Genomic DNA, 20034 nt, shown 5'->3' with positions numbered 1-20034 from the left:
CAACTTATTGAGTCTAAATTTCATATGTACACCCAAATGGCAATAGCCATATCATACTGTTCATGTGTTGTACTTGCTATAGTTTATTTCCACATTGCTTCTTCGTATATCAAATGTAAATCAATTAATAATTTCTCAATTGTTACTCAAACTGAGTAACAAATAGCTTGTACATGGATGAGCCAAAACATGCTCAATTGATCTGGAGAATTTTTGAGGCTCCTTGAACTCTTCGTCATGTTTTTCAAACCATTCCTGAACAATGTGTGCAGTGTGGCAGCTAAAAGAGGCCGCTGCCATCAGGGAATACCATTGCCATGAAGGGGTGCCCTGGTCTGCAACAAAGTTTAGCTAGGTGGCACATATCTAATTGTAGTCTAAACGATTGGCTGGACCCAGGGTTTCCCAGTAGAACATTGCCCAGAGCATCACATTCCCTCCACTGGCTTGTCGACTTCCCACAGTTCATCCTGGTCCCATCACTTCCCCAGGTAAATGACGCACACGTACACGGATGTCCACGTGATGTAAAAAAAAAACGAGAATCATTGGACCAGGTGACCTTCTTCCGCTGCTCCAAGGTCCAGTTCTGATGCTTTCCTGTCCATTGCAAGTGCTTTCGACGGTGGACAGGGGTAATCATGGGCACTCTGACCAGTCCACTGCTATGCAGCCCCATACGCAGCAGTGTGCGATGCACTGTGTGTTGTGACACATTCCTCCCATGGCCATCATTAAAATTTTCTGTGACTTGTGCCACAGTAGACCTTCTGTCGGTTCGGACCAGATGGGATAACCTTCGTTGCCCTCATGTATCGATGAGCCTTGGGTGCCCAAAACCCTGTCACCGGTTTGTGGTTTGTCCCTTCTCAGACCACTGTCTGTATGTACTCACCACTGACTACGAGAACTGATAGTTCCCTTACAATCTAATCTACCCAGACATTCAACATTATTCATAAAGTTGTGGCTCATCCATGTATATTCTGATACTATTACATATCTCGAGTTACTAACGGCCCAATAAACTTTTGGTAATTAGTCAATTTGGCTTTTTTTATTGTTACAGTTTTCATAAGAGTAAGGTTGAGAAATACTAAAGAGGTGGGGGCATACAGTATCTCCACATTAATGTAAAGGGGACTCCCTTCTGCTATGTAGTGTCCACTTTTCACAATCCAATCAATTCCATATGGAAAAAGTCCCATAACACACTTTTTCTCATTGAATACCCTGTTTCATGCAGAAATGTCTCATTATGAGAAGTAAAATGGGTTAAGAATGGACTCATGTTGACATTTAAGAACTGCTGTGCACAAATGATTACTCATATGCAAGTATTTTATTTTAAAGCTAAAAATATAATACTCATACGGAAGCATTTATATTTTATTCACAGAATGAATGACTTTATGGCTTATCCTTATGATTAACACTTTTATATCCAGTTGTTTTGTTGGTGTTTTTCCCCCTGAAATGTCAGTGGGTTCAAATAAATATGACTTTTTTAATCTGCCCTGCCAAGATCACTTTACAAATAAGTCCATCTACTGTAAAAACGCACATGTTTAGAGATACCTGTTCTGTATCCAAGTCACCTGATCAGTGGATATTGAGAATATTTGATATTAATGTAAACATGTCAAATGTCAGCTTAAATTTAAAGGTCAATGTGGATAGTTTCATATGCAGTAGGATATGATATGATTTTTGTTTTTTTACATATCAGCTTCCTAATAAATAGTTTGTCTAAGTGAAACAGATGGTCAAAAAACAAAAAATGAGTTTGCTTATTTATTTATTACTTTGTTCTGATAAAAGTGATATAAGATGTCCGGGGGTTTTCAACCTTTGTTTTGATTACTGGAGCACTTTTCCCTGTACTGCTGCAAGCCTGACTCTGTTAAAATAAGATGAATCTGCAAGCAAAGTTTAACAGCATGAAAAACTTTGCTAATTAGCTAAAGTAAATCTGCTATTGTGACAGACTGTCACTCTGAACTTGTTCCTTCACGTATCCACGGTCAGGATAATAAGGCTCTTCCTGTTTGCTCTAATTTTCAGGCGAATATGTCGTGATGACGGTGTACTTCCACTTGAAAAGGAAAATGGGCTATTTCATGATTCAGACGTACATCCCCTGCATCATGACTGTAATCCTTTCCCAAGTGTCTTTCTGGATAAATAAGGAATCTGTGCCTGCCAGAACTGTCTTTGGTATGTGCTACTCTTAAATCTTCACCGTACTGCACTGTTGCCCCCTCTGAGCCACAAACACCATTTTCATGCAAATACAGAAAAAAACAATTTCTGTGATTATCATTCTCTTTTCTCATCCATCCACACATCCATCAATTTATATATCCCTCTTTTTTCATCCATTCATCCATCTTTTTATCTATCCATTTATCCATCCATCATCCATCCATCTTTTTTCATCATTCAGCTGAAACTCTGAAAACACATCAAATTGAGTGGAAATTACAGAAATGATTGTGACAACTTACGCAAATGTATCCATCCATCTGTCCATCCATCTGTTTTCATCCATCCATCCATCCATATATCCATCTTTTCATCCATCCACCAACGTTTTTATCCATGCATCCATTCATTTGTCTGTCTTTTTTCATCCATATATATATGCATACATATTTTTTCCATCCAAGCATCCATTCATATATCCATTTTTTCATCCATTTATCCATATTTGTATCTATCTATCCATCCATATATACATATTTTCATCCATCCATCCATATATCCATATTTTCATCCATCCACCAACTTTTTTATCCATCCATCCATCAATCCATCCATCTGTATTTTTCACCATTCAGACGAAAAGGGTTCTGTTTTTGTGTTAAAGGAATAGTTCACCCCAAAATGAAAATGATGTCTTCATCTACTTGAAATTTGTAGAGTTTGTTCTTCCTTTCATATAAATTTGCTATGTCAATAGATTAGAAAATGTAACTGAATCAATTACATAATGTGCCAATTCATTAACCGGATTAATCTCAATTAGAGTTTTTATCAGTTGCTAAAACACATTTCATGAAACAATTCACAATTTTCACATAACTATAAACACAATGTCAAAACTACATACCAGTTTGTACAAACCTCAAACTTCCACATCAAAATCAAATATTTAACTCAAAAACAAATTATCTTCTGTCAAAATAAAACATTGGCTTATAATGAGACACAAAACCAGCAAATATACAAACTATTCCATTGGCCAGAACACATTAGTGGGATCAGTTCAAAACACTGCTAGTGCTACAAAAACCTCAATCAACCAGGGAGAATTTCGCAGGTCAATCTGTAAATGTTTGGAGGTTATAGCACATCATACTGCATAAAATATGAAAGTGTTTAAAATTCATTTTACAGCATTAATTTACAGTTCTGTAAAGTAATGCCGGTTGAAAAACACAGTCAATTGGTTTCAACAATTGGTTTCAAAGTACTGAAAAATAATTATAATAAGGAATATAGTATACGTCAAAACTGTAGATTTGGCACAAAAAATCTTACAATACTACTCTGCCTTGTCTAATGCCTCTCAGTTTGTGTAGAAATACCGCATGTTTCTTAAGAACTAGTACAGTTGGGCTAGATGAAGTGGATATACATTTTCACAAATGATAAGTACAAGTGTCAAGAATATGTGATACATTACATTACATAGCCTCTACAGTACATAGTACAGTAGCCTCTAACCTGCAGTAATGAAGTATAGAAGCTCTGTAGGTTACCTTGTCTAAAGCAATTGGCAGTTACTGCAGTTAGGCTACCTGCTTTCTTGTGTGAAGATTTAGATGCATCTGTAAAAGGACTCAGATGTAGCTGGACTTGATGTAGCATTGTTATACCATGCACAAGAACATACAGAAGTCATCCAGAATAGAGATATCATCTGCGACAACTGTTCTTCTGCCCTTTCATCTTTAGCAGCTTTTCCCTCATCAGGCCAAACGGTTCTGGGCATGGCGAGAAACTGTTTCAGTAGCATTTCTACTTGAGCATTTTTCGGCATGACAAAATTACAAACCGTATTCGGCCCAGATTTCTCAGCACGATTAGCTAACCTTGCTTAACCGCTTTAGTACGACTTACGACTTTCAATTTGCTAACGCCAAGGTAACTTATTTGTTTCTAGGTAGCTGGCAAAGTTTGTTATGGTGAGGTTAATTTAAAAGGAAAATAGTGTAATGTATGTTTGGTGTGTAAACAAATGATGGTAAACCTCTCATCTTTTTCTCTTTTCTTTCCTTTTTGAAACATGGGGCATTTCTTTCCTATGCTTTTGCAGAGTAAAAACGAGTGGGAAAAGCAGTCCTAAAAAGTGGAATATGTGATCATCCTCCATAGCACACTCGTTCCAATGTTTAACTATCACACTGTCCCAAACTGACACATACATTCAAGTACCAAAGTGGAAAATGAATCCGTAAACGTGCCAACTGGCCCATATCAGCACGGACCAGCATGGTTTCGCAATGGCTTTTGTCTCTGTCTCTATTTTTCAGCCATACAGCTCTTCATTTATCCATAGCATATAATCACCTTTGACCCAATTTATTTATCTTTGAAACTTTTATTTTGAGTGGTTGTGCTCTCTTAACAAGAACCTGGTTAAACTTGTGCAAAATGAGGACATTTATGTCTATAGTTTTAAAGAAAATGTTAAACACATTGGAAAATCTGTGAAAATAGGAGAATTTGTTTAGAGAGTTGAAGGAATGGTTTGGAGAATTTAGCTGCTAAGAAACAGAATATAATTAGCCTAAATATAATAATATTAATGAATTATTATAAAAAGAAGAAATAATTATATGAATTATGCAAGGCATATTTGCTATATGGAAACTATAAATGGAAAGAGTTACATTTAAAATTGGCTTTTTATTTAGTTTTGACGCACTTTTGTGTTAAACCCCTCCAACATCCGGACATATCCAAATACAGATGCCAAACATTTTGACATTGAAAACAATACTGATAATGGCTTGGCTTTAAACCCTTATTATTAAACATAAACGGTGTAAGATTGTGCTTGCCAACGGATAAAGATGCCAAGCTAGTTTATATATAAAATATATTTTTAATAATATCTGCAAATATTACATCAAGGATCTATTGCGACTTGGTTTAATTATTTTAATTGGTGTAACCTAATTTGTCAGGCTGTCAGATTCACGTGGTAACATCTAAATTAAATGGCTTAATTTGGCTTTTATTTAACATCACTAAATTGCACTGAATACATTAGGTTACAACAACAAAAGTAATATTAAGGGTTAGATCAGGACTACTCAATTACTGCAGAAATTAAGAGTATGGCCCTCAGCTTTACGGCCCCTGAGCTTTCCAAAATTGTTTATGTGTGTGTGTATATATATATATATATATATATACTGTGTATATACTCTCTGAGCACTTTATTAGGTACACATGTAACACCTACATATTCATGCGATTATCTAATCAGTCAATCATATGGCAGCAGTGTAGTACATAAAATCATGCAGATACAGGTCAGGAGCTTCAGTTAATGTTCACATCAACCATCAGAATGGGGGAAAAAATGATCTCAGTGATTTGGACTGTGGCATGATTGTTAGAGCCAGACAGGCTAGTTTAAGTATTTCTGTAACTGCTGATCTTCTGGGATTTTTCTGCACAACAGCCTCTAGAATTTACTCTGAATGGTGCCAAATACAAAAAACATCCAGCAGCAGTTCTGTGGATGGAAACACTTTGTTGATGAGAGAGGTCAACAGAGAATGGCCAAACTGGTTCAAGACATGCATTATTTTTGTTGATGTCAACAACAAAATCTACAGGAAGTTTTCTCTCCCCCCTTTTAAAAATTGAAGAGCATATTTACTTTTAAGAGCCCTTTATTATCCCGTTTGTTTCCTAATTTCAAACATCATTCAAACAGAACATGCATATTACACAGGAGGAAAGGCTCCTCTTTACCATGGTCAGGACTCATGTGAAATCCTGAAACAAATTTGTAAAGGTGATGGTGTGTAATTATTAATTTTAGTTTTATCGGGGCGCATAGCACAGTGTTGCTCTTTTCCTCCTCAGAGCTGTTTGGCATGTCAGGGCTGCTACTGTTTGAGAGGTTTGACGACTCTTTCCGTAACGCTTTGAACTAGAAAAGTCTCACTAGAATTGAAATTGGTCACATCAGTTTTGATGTCTGCGCTCCGCAATATAGAGGGAAGCCCAGTTGTTGCATGCGCGTGCCAGAGAAGAGCAGATCACGATCGCGAGCGTCATTACACTCGTGTGAAAGTGCAGATGAGAAGCCTTTAACTGATTGAGATTATCATTAAATCTTCCTCGGCAGTCCTAAACAGTCGATCACTTGTGCGGCCTCCGAAAAATCTTCAATGGGAGAACCATGGCATTGCTCTTTCCCTGCTGTTCACAACCCAGATATAGAATAGACCAGTTGAGAAACACTGCTTTAACACACACACATACACACACACATGCGTGCACACACACACACACACACACACACACACACACACACGTCATTTTCAAGAGATCAGCCTGGTACTAGGATCATGTGTATTGATGATGTCACTTTCTCCAAGACCATCACCCACACACGTCACACACACACACACACACACGTCATTTTCAAGAGATCAGCCTGGTACTAGGATTATGTGCGTTGATGATGTCACTTTCTCCAAGACCATCACCACACACTCCAACCAGAAGCCGTGGATGACTGCGGAGGTGCGCACGCTGCTGAGGTCCCGAGACTCCACCTTCAGAGCAGGCGATAAGGCAGCCCTAAGAACAGCTAGGGCCAAACTGTCACGGGCAATCAGTATGTTATTAGTATGTTATGTTTACATTTTTAGAAACTGTCATCTTTTTGCACTACTGAGTACTGGTCGGCGCTGCACTGTCTATTGTCCTGTTCATTGTCAGAAATTTGTTGTACTGTCCTGTACTTTTTGCACATGTTTGCACGTGCACTTTATATAGGTATATGTAGGTTTTTTTATATAGGTATTTTATTTCGTTGTGTTGTCTCATGTGGTCCTGTGTTGATCCTTTGTTGTTTTTATGTAGCACCATGGTCCTGGAGGAACGTTGTCTCGTTTTGCTGTGTACTGTACTAACTGTATATGGTTGAAACGACAATAAAAACCACTTGACTTGACTTGACTTGTAGAGACAGTGAAATATGGAACCCATCTCAGAGCACATCATGGTTTTCTCCTGCTGTGTCTGTTCTGAATGTACACTGGCTATAAAAAACCAATACTGTCATTACCCAGAAACCCCGTCACTAAGCATACTTCCATCTAGGACATGAAGCTCCGCTCCTCTGGCCCAGGTCCAAGCGCACAGCTCTGTTAGTAGCCATCTGAAGGTGGGTCATTGGTACACTTTTCCAGTGGAGAATGAGAGCATGCTATTCTCAGCATCTCTAGTGCCCCAGGTAAAGTTTAGAAAGAAACAGGAGGTGTGACAATGAGTGTGAGTGTACAGTATGTAGATGTGTGCGTATGTGTTTCTGCAGTTTGTAGCTTGTATCAGACAGGTAAGGTCATGACAAATAAGGGCATTTAAAATTGATTGCACACATTATGCTAATTGTAAAACAGTGATGTTTCGGACTGGAAATGAACAAGCCAGAGGGAAGACTTTGAAGGTGCTTTAGAGGCCAGCAGTGGGAAATTCATTCATTTATTTGGCAGACGCTTTCATGAAAACCAACTTACAGTGCACACAAGGTATATATTTTCTCAGTACCTGTTTTTCCTGGAAATTTAACCCATGACCTTGGCATTACTAGCACCATGTTCCACCAGTAGAACTATGGGAAAACTCTATAGCTCTTTATCAACAGTGGCACTCCACATGTTTAAACCTGATGTGTTTATGATACACAAGAGAAATTTTCCTTTTAGAGTCAATTAAGTTGGTGTGCCTGTGTACTGTTCCTCACAAAAGCTATTGTATGCTTTCAAAAGACTTGGAATGTAGTGCAACAGTCAATTGAAGTACTTTTATGGTGCTTTTTGTGTCCTTTCCTAAGCTTGATAGCCGCTGATTACAATACGCTTCCAATTTATGGAAAAAAGCACAGTGAACATTTTGGATAGCTGTAAACTTTTGTGTTCCACAGAACACTCGATTTAACATGACATGATAAATCAAACTTTCCTTGATTGCCATTGTACAATAAAAAGACAAGTTTCACAGCTCAAAACTCCCTCCTCACTGCAAAAACAGCATTTGTTGAAATCAAGCAGCCAAAATGACTTGTAAAATGACAGCCATATTGTTACAAGCAATGCAGCATGGGATTTTGAGTTCGTGATAGAAGCACAAAAGGTTCTAAAAACATAGCTATTCCACTTTCCTAGCCCGGAAGTGATTAGAATGAGTGATGGAATGGGAGAAGGTTTGAGTGGACTGACTAGTTTATACATACAACAGAAAACATGGCAGCGCACAGGGCCATGCAAAGATGCTTTATGTAGGGGGTAATGTAGTGGGAGGTGCATTTTTGCGTATACTACATGTGAACAGATGACCATGACAAAAAAAATTGGGGTAAAAAAAAGAATAATAATTAAATAAAGAAATTAATTCATTAAAGATGTATAATATTATAAATATCATATTTAACTATGGCTAAAATTATTCGTTTGGATTAGTCTTCATTACATTTTACAGCAGACGTCTCTTATAGTCTATTCGCACGGGATTAAGCAATATCATTAGGTGTGTATACTGCTTTTACTCTGCCGTTTCACATTATTGATCTAACGTTCTGGTGTCTTTGACCAATGACTTAAGACAATAAAGTGCTGACATCACATATTCACTAGCCTTTTACCAGCATGTCAATTTGCAGTGGGCCACATTTACCTGGGCTATTTTAAGGGCATTTTATAGAAGATAAAAATACTGTAATTTTTATTGTCGCACATGTTCCTGGAAAAAGTCAGAAAAAAGACTGGAAAAAATACTGATATTCTTGTTTTGGAAGGGATTAAAATCAATGAGATGCTCTGGCAATCATTACATTGGAGCACATAAAACGAATCCCGTCCGTATAGTGCTTTATGACATCACATGGCTTGATCTGTGCTATTATCATCCCTCCCTCCCCGTTTTTGGCCATTCAGGGGAGTCTTTCTCAAGACGTCTTCATGCATACATTTCTTAGGAAAACATATACAAAATGTTTTAATGTGTTTATTTAAAAAAAGACAACAATTATCTCAACACCAGGGGGTGCTGCAGCACCTGCAGTACCCCTACTTCCCACGGCCTTGCTGCATCGCTGCATCAAAACGGTGTGCTCAGACGGTAACAGCTTTAAACATTTATTTAGTGATTGTTTGAATGTTTGTAACATAAAAATAAAGATATTGACATGTTGAATAGACTATTTGAGCAGCTGGTTCACTATGACAACTGCTTCAGTCCCTCTTCTGCTGGTAAACAGTGCAGATCGCACTGGTTTGATCATATTTGGATAACATTTAACTCACTTTTAGTGCAAAGCAGCCTCTGAGCCCAACCTAGTGTATTCACACCAGTTAGATCACATGTGCAGAAGTGTTACTGAAGTAAAAAGGGTACATTTTGTCAATTTTTATATTGGCTTTAAAGGAACTGTAACCCCTATCAGCATCCAATCACAAGTCTCCCTCACTGTTCTCCACCAATAGCATGTGTACAGTAAAGCAAACCTCTCACAGCTCTGGATTCTGCTGAGAAACAGAAGCAAAACATATTCAGCCCCTCTGGCTAAATGTAGCTTGTGATGTACCTATTGATTGCTCTAAATTGCTCTGTATGTAGGCGTTTGTGAGTGCACTGATATTTTGTGAAGTTTTCCACAGAGTGTAGATTATTCTACCGAGCTGAGAGCTGATTTCATAGGCTGTTTTCAAACTTGGATTGATTGCTTGGTCCAAACCCGAGTTTGATGCTCTTATCACACCATATTACATTTGGTTGCCAAGTGCCATTGTGAGTACTAGAGGCAGTTGTTTACCTCTGTAGCTAAGTATTGACTCTGGTGCAGAAGACTAACTATGGTTGGTTGCTGTAAAACAAGACCGTAGCAACCAAGCAAACCAAATTCAATCGTCAAACAGACTTGGATCTGCTTCAAATGATCTAGCATGAAAGCGTCTTTTTACGTTGTTCATTTTATACATCTAAAGCCACTTACACACTCCATAATTCTGAGAGAATATGAGAGTGAGAATGTGTTTGTCTTGTTACTTTACATAGATATGTAGGGGGTGTTTTTGTGTGCTTTCTTATGTTTTATTAGTGTGTGCATGTAGGTGTATATGTAACAGTGTGTGTGGGAGGAGATGGGATACTGGCTGCCTCTTTCATTGTGTGTATGTGTGTTGGTGTATCCATGTGTGTGACTCAATGTCTGGCATGCTCACTGCTCTGTGGCAGCCTTTAGTTTCACCAAGAGAGAAACTCTTCCCACTGGAAACTCTTGACTCCCCCTGCTGGTTCAAAGTATCGTTGCTTGTTGTTGTAATTCAACCGTTTTAGGGGGAGACAAATCTAATCTGTTACCTTATTTCAGTTCTGACCTTCTTACCTTTTCCTCACACTCTCAGTAAAGGAAATCACTGCTAAATCTTTCATTTCAATTAAAAGAACAATATACTGGTTAGCTGATTGCCAAAGACTATTGCTTCTGCAGAGTGATGATTTTAGTTTTAAAAATTGTGCAATCTTTCTATTTGTGCCTTCTTTATTCGCAACATGATCATGTGGGAAGTCAACACGTTCCTATTGAAATAGTTCACCCCCAATTGACAAGTCTTCCATCATTTACAAACCCTCATATTGTTTCAAAATAAATGGGGCTGTCAAGCTTCAAAAATAAGTATTCCATATGACTTCTGAAGTCTTCTGAAATCACATGATTGCTTTGTGTGAGGAACAGACCAAAATCGAAGTCTTTTTTTAACTGAAAATCCTTCACTCTGTTCTCAAGTTTCACTATTTCTTGCATTCAGTTCAATTCTGGAATGTAAAGACGAGTACTTTTGCTTGATGCCATGATGTCAGACTTCATTGTTTCTCCCGGATCTCATCACTGATGTCAAACCTGAGAATTAAGAGCTATGGAAAGTAGGAAGATTTTGGTATGTTCCTCACAAAGCTGGCTTCAGAAGGCTTTTATGGTACTTTGTTTTTTTTGTAGCTCAACAGCCCCAGTCCCTATTAGGAAAAAGAGCACTCTGGACATTGAGCAAAACATCTTTTGTGTTTCATTTAAGAAAGTCATGCAGGGGTGCATTTGCCATACAACTACGTTACTTAATGCTTAACTACCATAGTACGATGCATCGTTGGAGAAATTAACTAGCTAGTGACGACTGTTTCCCGAAATCGTAGTAACCACTTCGACCCATGTTGGTTCAACAATATTGAGCTGTGTTAATGATGCTACGCAGGAGGTGGAGTAATAACTTCTGTGGACATCAAATTATAAGAACTCATTCACATGCACATCACATGTATCAGACTTTGGGGTTCCCGCGATGCCCACATGAACACATACGCACATGTGCACGCTTCAAAAACATGTAAGAGCGCCACTTACGCATGAACATGGAGACATAATAAGCCACGTTCCCAGACAGAAGCCATGTGTGTTAAAGTGCTTTCTATTAACAGCTTTTAATCCCCTAAATGTCTGCATTCGCATCTACGTGATGTTTCAGAACACCGCTTTCTACAAAACCCCAGAATAAGCCATTTTCTTAAGTGCATGTAAACGTGATCAAAGTCTTAAAACAATGCAAGATATACAGTATACTGAATGAAAGATATAGAAGACTCAGTGAAGTCTAATGACGTCCACACAGCAAACCAACAAGGAACTATGCTTCTAATCACAGGTAAAGAGCTGTAGTTACAAACCACACAACTTTGTAATGCTGTTTGTGAATGTTCGTTGGAACTACGGTTTAGGGAAACACCAAATCATTGAACTACGTTGGTAACGATGAAGCTTGTGGCCAAAGATGGCTTTTGGGAAACGTACCCCAGGTTTGGAACAACATAGGTGTAACAAAATGATGAAAGAATACAAACTTTGGGTGAACTGCTCCTTTGACTTCTGATTAATTTTGGCTTTATTTTACAAATAGGCCTGTAACACAGTTAATGATGGGCAAGGAGGAGGCGAGAACCGGCTTGTCAATATAAATAATAATTTAATGAGAACTTAAACCAAAAGCACAAAGATAAACACACACATGACGGACATGCCCGAAATTCTCTCTCTCTCGAACCATCATCACCGGCCGCCTTTATCCCTTGCGTGCCTCATCAGGCCGATTGGGGACCGGGCGCGAGATATTCCGAACCAGCCCCGCCAAAAAAACTAAACATTTTTGCCATCTGGCCAGGTGTGTGGGGGTGTGTTTGGTCCCACCTCAAACATTGTGCATTTTTTGATGACTCACAAATTGAATTTCGTATGGGGGGACTCGGGATTTCGCCCGAGTGTCTCGCCGCTAAAATGTGTGACAACTGGTTCAAAACATTTTTGTAAAATGCTGGGCGTCCTGGCTAATACAGGACCCTATCTGCATTCAACCAAAAACTTCTTGTTACTTGTTATTAATTAGAATCCAAGACTATGAATATTAATGTTTCATTTTGATTTTGTCTTTTTCACAGGAATCACCACCGTTCTCACAATGACGACCCTTAGTATTAGCGCACGCCACTCTTTGCCCAAGGTCTCCTACGCAACAGCCATGGATTGGTTCATAGCAGTGTGTTTTGCTTTCGTCTTTTCCGCCCTCATTGAGTTTGCTGCTGTGAATTACTTCACCAACGCACAGGCCGAAAGAGCCAAGAGGAAACAGGCCAAAGCTGCCGCTGCAGCTAGCACTAAGAGCGCCACACCATCAGGCAAAGCTAAAGACACTGAGGAGGTTCTACAGGTGAGATGATGCTACAGACACCACAAAGACAAAACATTTATTATAAAATGAATAGTGATGGCTCTGAAAACTCATTGAGTGTGTTTAAATGCACTTTAAAAGTCTGATTTCAGCCGAATTAATGCAATAATTAATCTTTTTAAAATGTCATGTAAACACGTCTGTTTCTTTATGTCATCGAACTAACAGACCTAGATAATGCGATTGTAGATTGGTTCCATCCTGCATGTATATACGGTAATCAGACTGCAACTGGCCTCGGCGTTATGTGCATGCTCAGAGAAAAAGAGGTGCCATGCAACATGTATTTATCCCGGAAATCGAAGAAGCAATAAAAAGAGCAATATCAACAACAATAAAGGGGACGTTTCATTCAGAAGTCACCATCCCTATGCCCTATTCCTATTACCATCCACTGTGAGAGCTTTAGAGGGCTGAAAGGTTTGGTGCTCAAACATAATGTTTATTCAGAACTCACATTTTAAGTAATTTTTATTGGAAATTCTGTTTGAAGCAATCTTAAATCATGGCTACTATGACTGTTCTTCCTTTAAAGTGCCCTTTGGAGGATTATTTTTCTTGATTGTAATGCAGGGCCACATGAAGGCTAGGCATTTTCATTTTTGGACAGATCAGCAGTCTGTAAACCATTTACACCTGTGACATATTAATGTGCCTTTAATTACTATTCTTTTTGTCCATTGAATATTCCTCTTATATGTCTGTCATTGTAACACTCATATCATACATGTAAATAGGCTTGGGGCCAATCCTTTTTTTTATGCAAAGAGTTTCCCAATTTTCCCAATGATATTCAATATATATTGGGATTGTTTTTTCAGATATAAGAAGGGCTGCTCCTTGCATAATAGTCTATTTTCTTGGGTAAATTTAAAGGGGTCGCACACCGGACGCATCTGGCGGAAGTCATAGCCTTCTAAAATTAGAAACGGTTATCAAAAGGAACGCACATGACCACCGACGCTCAGCGTCATACTTATGCAGTGCCACAGAGTGCAACTCGCATAGTTTTCCATTAAATTTGAATCAAAACTTCATATAGTTTTATAGTTAAGCATTAAAATATTGTTTATATTGACAAGCCGGTTCTCGTATCCTCCTTTCCATTGAACTGCTTTACATTGATATATTATGACATCCCTAATGTAAATGTTTATCACCCAACACCAATCTTTGCAATAGTAATAAATGCCTTTAATAATAAAGTAAAATACTTTTTTCATGATCTTATGTGGACTATTTTCAATACATTAAAAGAGGGTAACAGATGCATACTATGGCCAAGGTTAGCACGCTAGCATTATATATTTATATTTTATCTTCTTTAAATAATCTCATGTGGACTCTGAGGCAGAAAGCATGATTTTTTATTGAATATGTAGCCTGTAGCAAATGACATGTACAGATGCAGACCTGTATTCAGACAACAAACCAAGCGATCACTAGGAAGCTATAGACAAACTATATATTTTCTTAATCCTTTATTTATTAACGACATCTCTCCTCAGTCTTAATGTTATTATTAAGTTTACACAGAGTTTATAAGAATTATACGGGTATACGGGTATAAAAGGAGGAAATCGTGCAGCTGTTTAGTCAGATTTTTTCTTCGGAGCCACTGCGGATTTCTCTTCTCTGAACGCCAGTGCAGTCTACGCCCCTGGGCACTTCGACAGTGCTTCTAAAAGAGCAGACAACCTCTAAAAGAGTATTTTCTCTAAAAGAGTAACACATTGGCATAGAACGTCTTTTTAAAGATGCGTCTTTTTAAAGATGCCCTTCCGCCTTGTGTAGTTCCTGGATGCGGCAGATATCTCTCTGCTTCTGACGGTCATGGGCGCTAGCTCACGTGTCTGGGCTGCGATCACACTGAGGCAGCGTTTATGAATGGTTCATGTTCTCATTGTGAGAACATGACCATGGCAACGTTGCGATCGCGGCTTTCCTTTCATCGGGGGATAGCCTCTTCAGCCAACCCCCCCCGCACCACGCCTTCTTCCTATGGGATTGAGGCCGGCATGGCTGGTGATGAACGGGATCTGGGGAGTACAGCGGGCGCGGTTTCAGCCCTCATGGCTAGACGATTGTTTCCTCGGGTCATGAAGCTTACAGCCACGCGCCTCCCCCCCCCTTTCTTCCCAGAAGTGCATGACGAGCTGACGAAGGTGTGGAGGGCACATTTTACTGACCAAATCCGACCTCCTCGCTCGTCCTTTCTCACTACCCTCGACGGCAGGGTGGTCCACAGGTACAAGGAGGCCCATCAAGTGGACAAAGCACCCGCAAAATCCGGCCACCAGGGTCCCAAGCGTTCCTGAGACGATCGACTCAGGGAGCGAGATGGCCTCTAGACCACTTCATCCCCCGGTTGAGGACCTTTTGTCATACCCCAACCGTGCTGTGGTACCCAAAAGCACAGCTTCCTCACTCCTTGATTCACCTAACCGGTGTCCAAACACGCCGTTCTCACAGCGGTCTGACGCAAAACACCTACAGTCACAGCACCAGGGACGCGGTCTATTCGCCACCACTATTCACTTTCAACTGCAGACTCCCGGTAGGCCGGTTCTAATGAGTCTAGAGGACGCCTCCACTGGACCTCCTCATTTTCCAGCCAGGTACGTGGCGCGAGGTAAGTGCTTTAGGTTCTCCATCAATCCATTACTTTCATGCCTCAATCTTGCCGAGACACAGACCCAGCCCAACGTACTAGTACCATATCCTCCCCTTCGCCTCGTCCCTGTCCCCTCGCACCTTCACAAAGGTTGCAGAGGCATACCGTGTGATTTTCACCCCTCTCTGCCATCACTTATCCAGCCCTTGGACAGACCTCTGTTTTCTGTGGACAAGAGTCCCCCTACAGCAGGTGTCCAGATGTGTCGTGGTCACCACAGATGCCTCCAAACTGGGACTTGGTTCTCGGACATTACGCTCCTCGTGACAGCACCTCCCTGTCACATTTCTCTGAGGAAGGACCTCCTTTGTCAGGGATGGGGCACCCTCTGGCATCTGCGACCAAACCTCTGGAACCTCCACGTCTGGCCCTTGGATGGGTCGCGGAAGATCTAAAAGTTTCATACCACCTGCTGTCGTAGGCACAATCAGCCAAGCCAGAGCTCCCTCTACCAGGCAGCTCCACGGCCTAAAGTGCCGTCTGTTCGCAGCTGGTGCTCTTCCTGATCAGAAGACCCACAGAAATACGCAGTCAGGTCAGTGCTCTCATTTCTGCACAGGAGGTTGGAGGGGCGGCTGTCCCCCTCTACCTTGAAGGTGTTGTAGCCACTATACCGGCCCACCGTGATGCCGTGGACATTAAGCCCTTGCAGAAGCATGACCTGATCATCAGTTCCCTTAAGAGGCGCCCGGAGGCTGAATCCTCCCAGGCCATGCCTTTTCCCCTCAAGGGGTCTTTCTGTGCTCCCTGTGGCCCTCAGCAGAATCCCTTCGAGCCGCTAGACTCAGTCGAGCTGTGTGTCCTCCTCTGAAGATGGCCCTCCTGATTCCGCTCACTTCCATCAAGAGGGTCGGGGTCCTGCAAGCGCTCTCTGCCAGCGACACTTGCCTGGAGCTACATGCCCAAGGTTCCTACGGCCCCCCTTCAGGGCCAGACAGTGAACCTGCAAGGGACTGCCCCAGGAGGAGGCAGACCCAGCCTTATTATTCCTGTGAGCTCTAGATGATTTCGAGCAGCTCTTTGTTTGCTGTGGCGGACAGTGGAAAGGGATGTGCATGAGGTCCATGAGGTCATCAATGCCCTTGCACCGGCCTATTAGACCCAGGCCGTGCCCACCCCCTTGCGGGTTCAAGCACGCTCTATGAGGAGCATGGCATTCTCTTGGGCACCAGCCGACGGCACCTCTCTAGCAGACATGGGTAGAGCAGCGGGCTGGGCAACACCCAATACCTTTGCTAGACCAATTACCACCGAGGGTTGAGTCAGTCCTGGCCCATGTTTCTTCAGGTCCAAGCACGTAGAACTCGGTAACTCTTAACAGCTGTTGTATTTTCCATGGTACGGTCCACCTGTCGGCGGATCCGCGTCTTCCTTGAGCAGCTCCCCCTGCCTCTGGTCGCTGTGTTTGTAGAGCTCCTCCTTCACCAGGTAGGACCTACCACCACTCCACTTCGATGTGTGGCTCATAAGCATCACATGTGACCTCCCCAGCCTGGGCAGGATGTGGTCTCCATGTGGACTTTTCAACATGAAAGAATATCATTCGAAAAATAACACCTTCCCCGATGCGTGTTATAGAGTTATATGGCTACACCCACTTCTAACAGCCCTATGGTAAATATATATAGAGAAAAGGCCAAGGCTGGCGCGGCCTGCTCCCATGCTTGGTACATTTTTCTTTGGGGCGTTGGGGAAGGTTGCATGCAGCCTGGTACCATCGTGGTTGGTACAGTATTGTGGCAAGAGGGACACAATGTCTCATTCCCTCCATCAGGGAACGGGGCTTACGACAGTAACCTAGACGTTCCCCTTCTGTCACTCACTCGAAGTTGTGTCGGTGAAGTGACACTAGGGGTCCCTATCCAATAAAGCCACGACACTGGACCGTGTTACGTGAACTGCTGATGCGGGTTCATCAAAAATATAAAATGCCTCAGTGCAGAAAAAAAAACTATTATAGTGAGATTAAAAAGAGGGATTATGTCATTTTTCTACAGTCCGTTTTGTGTTTATATTCATTGCTGTATTGTCTTGACTCTGTTGTGTTGTCACTTTTCTTGTCATGTTGATATAAAAAAAATGGTGCTAGTACTCCAAGTGCTGTCCCAAATTATCTAGTCACACAAAGTTATATGCAAAAACACTTTTCAGGTTTTCGTGTCAATTCAAAGAATATATCATAAAATAAATCATGATAACCATTTAACCACACTGAACTTTATGTACATAGGCTTCTAATGCTGGCAAATGCTTAATAAATGCCTTAAATGACTCCACTTTGCATTAAGGTGCATTTTCATAGGTTGTTAATGTCAAATAAGTGTTAAGCATTTATGAGATGTGAGGCAAAATGACTCACTATTTGGCAAGTATTTCATGAAAGTCACCATTTTTATATATGTTACATATAAACAAATGTCAATGAATATAATGCATTTATGAATGACTTACTAATCATTAATGAACCCCTTTACAAAACCTTAATAAAGGGAACATTAATGTATTGTGTTACAGAAATGTCATTATTATTCCTTGGACTCAAGTAGTGATTAAAGTGAAAACAACCAAAGCGTATTACTGTTTAAAGCACAAGGTAAAGAAAAAATACATTAATTTGTGCAATGTTAGGAGATGATCTTGCATGTTTGAAAGTCTTTTCTGCTTTTAAAGCCTTGCCTAATGGTAGCCTCAATAAATGGCTAACACATGGTAAATGGTGGCTATAAAAAATAAGAGCTAAAGAAGGAGCAATAGCTTTCTCCCTTCTTATCTTCTGAGTGAAGTCATTCGAGTAAGATGGCAACATTTAACAGAAAGATGGCCTGTCATTAGAGCATCATGGGAGTTTTGTGGTGTAAATGACACAAACCGCCATGTTAACCATTTAATTATTGCTGACAGTAAAGCTCTTTGAGAGTGCACGTGAGCTTGGGCAGATTTAGTTTTTCGCTGGATAACGTGTGTAAACTGAGATGGCGGATTATACGTGGCACATACGACAGCTGTGAGACTAAACCAGTGTCAGACTGTTGACGTGATATATTGTAGCTGTGCTTTCTGTGTCGTTCATTTTTACAGGCTGCTGCAGATTTTAATGTCCCTTATCTAATGGTGCTTCTCCGTAAGCCTTTGAAAACACAATTTTTTTTCTCTTCCTCTTTCTTCTGCCCATTAAAAATGCACATTTGCTCAGTAAAATGAACGTTTAGTCTTCACTGTAGTGATGGGTCGTTCATGAATGATTCATTCATTTTGAACAAATCTTTTATGTGACTCAGAAGAATGAATAGTCTCAGAGAGTGATTCGTTCATTTTGTGTTGGCCGCACATGCACCGTTCATTTGTTATTTAAAAACAACATAGGCACTGTACAGGAAACAGAAATGATTAGTTCACCTTTAAACTCTTTTGGTCCAAGTCGTTCATTCTTTTGGGCAGAATTGAGGAATTTACTTAACAGTTATGCTAATGTTTTGTACAACATACTCTCGTGATGAAACATCACAGAGGCAACTTTTTGCCATAACCACCATAACGTTGCAATTGGTCCTTATGTCAAATATGTCACTCTGTCATGCTGTATTAAATTTATTTTGAAAGCTAATGTGCAAACTAAGGAGAGACGTTTTCATGGTGCAGGAAAATTGTTGCTATGGTGATGCCTCATTTATGAGATTGCCCTGGTTTTGTGGGGTACTTTAGTACAAAAACCTTTGTCTTATTAACAGGCACATTTAGTGCCTTGTTATACTGGATTAAGTTAAACCAGGCACTAAATGTGCTGAAATAAATGAAAAGTTATTGTCATTGTTTTCAGATGTCTCTTTTCAATGTAATTATTATACATTGAATATGTATACCTTATTCACAAAACTCACAAAACAAATTGCATGCCGCATTTGACGTTGCATTATTACTGCTAACAGAAAGCAGGTAGAAAAGAAGAATTTTTGTACTAATTTTATTTGTAATTATATTGCCAAATTATATATAAAAAATATACACTCACTGAGATCACCTTTTTCCCCATTATGATGGTTGATATGAACATTAACTGAAGCTCCTGACCCGTATCTGCATTGCACTGCTGTCATATGATTGGCTGATTAGATAATGGCATGAATAAGTAGGTGTACATGTGTTCATAATAATGTGCTCATTGAGTGTATATTATTTAAAAAGCGGTTAATTATTATTAGTGGTGCTTGCGGAGCAAAGCATTTATAATCTCACATACTTATTATTATTCCGTACATAATTTCGGTACCTAACTCGTCCTGCACCATTTGTAGTAGACCCACAAATTAGATGTCAAATCAACCGGCCTATTTA

General features: G+C 40.2%; 1 protein-coding gene across 1 annotated transcript in view; it reads left to right on the top strand.

Annotated features, from left to right (window-relative positions):
• LOC127659869 (gamma-aminobutyric acid receptor subunit alpha-4-like) overlaps positions 1-20034 on the top strand; it is a 74672-nt gene that overhangs the window by 45572 nt on the left and 9066 nt on the right. The window contains exons 7-8 of the mRNA XM_052149829.1: positions 2065-2217; positions 12739-13007. Of these exons, the coding sequence (XP_052005789.1) occupies positions 2065-2217; positions 12739-13007 (422 nt within the window). The remainder of the gene's footprint in view (positions 1-2064; positions 2218-12738; positions 13008-20034) is intronic.

This window comes from Xyrauchen texanus, chromosome 19, assembly GCF_025860055.1.
Source record: "Xyrauchen texanus isolate HMW12.3.18 chromosome 19, RBS_HiC_50CHRs, whole genome shotgun sequence".
In the NCBI taxonomy this organism is placed as follows: Eukaryota; Metazoa; Chordata; class Actinopteri; order Cypriniformes; family Catostomidae; genus Xyrauchen; species Xyrauchen texanus.
Note: the sequence above shows the minus strand (reverse complement) of the source record. Positions and strands in the feature narration are given on the sequence as shown.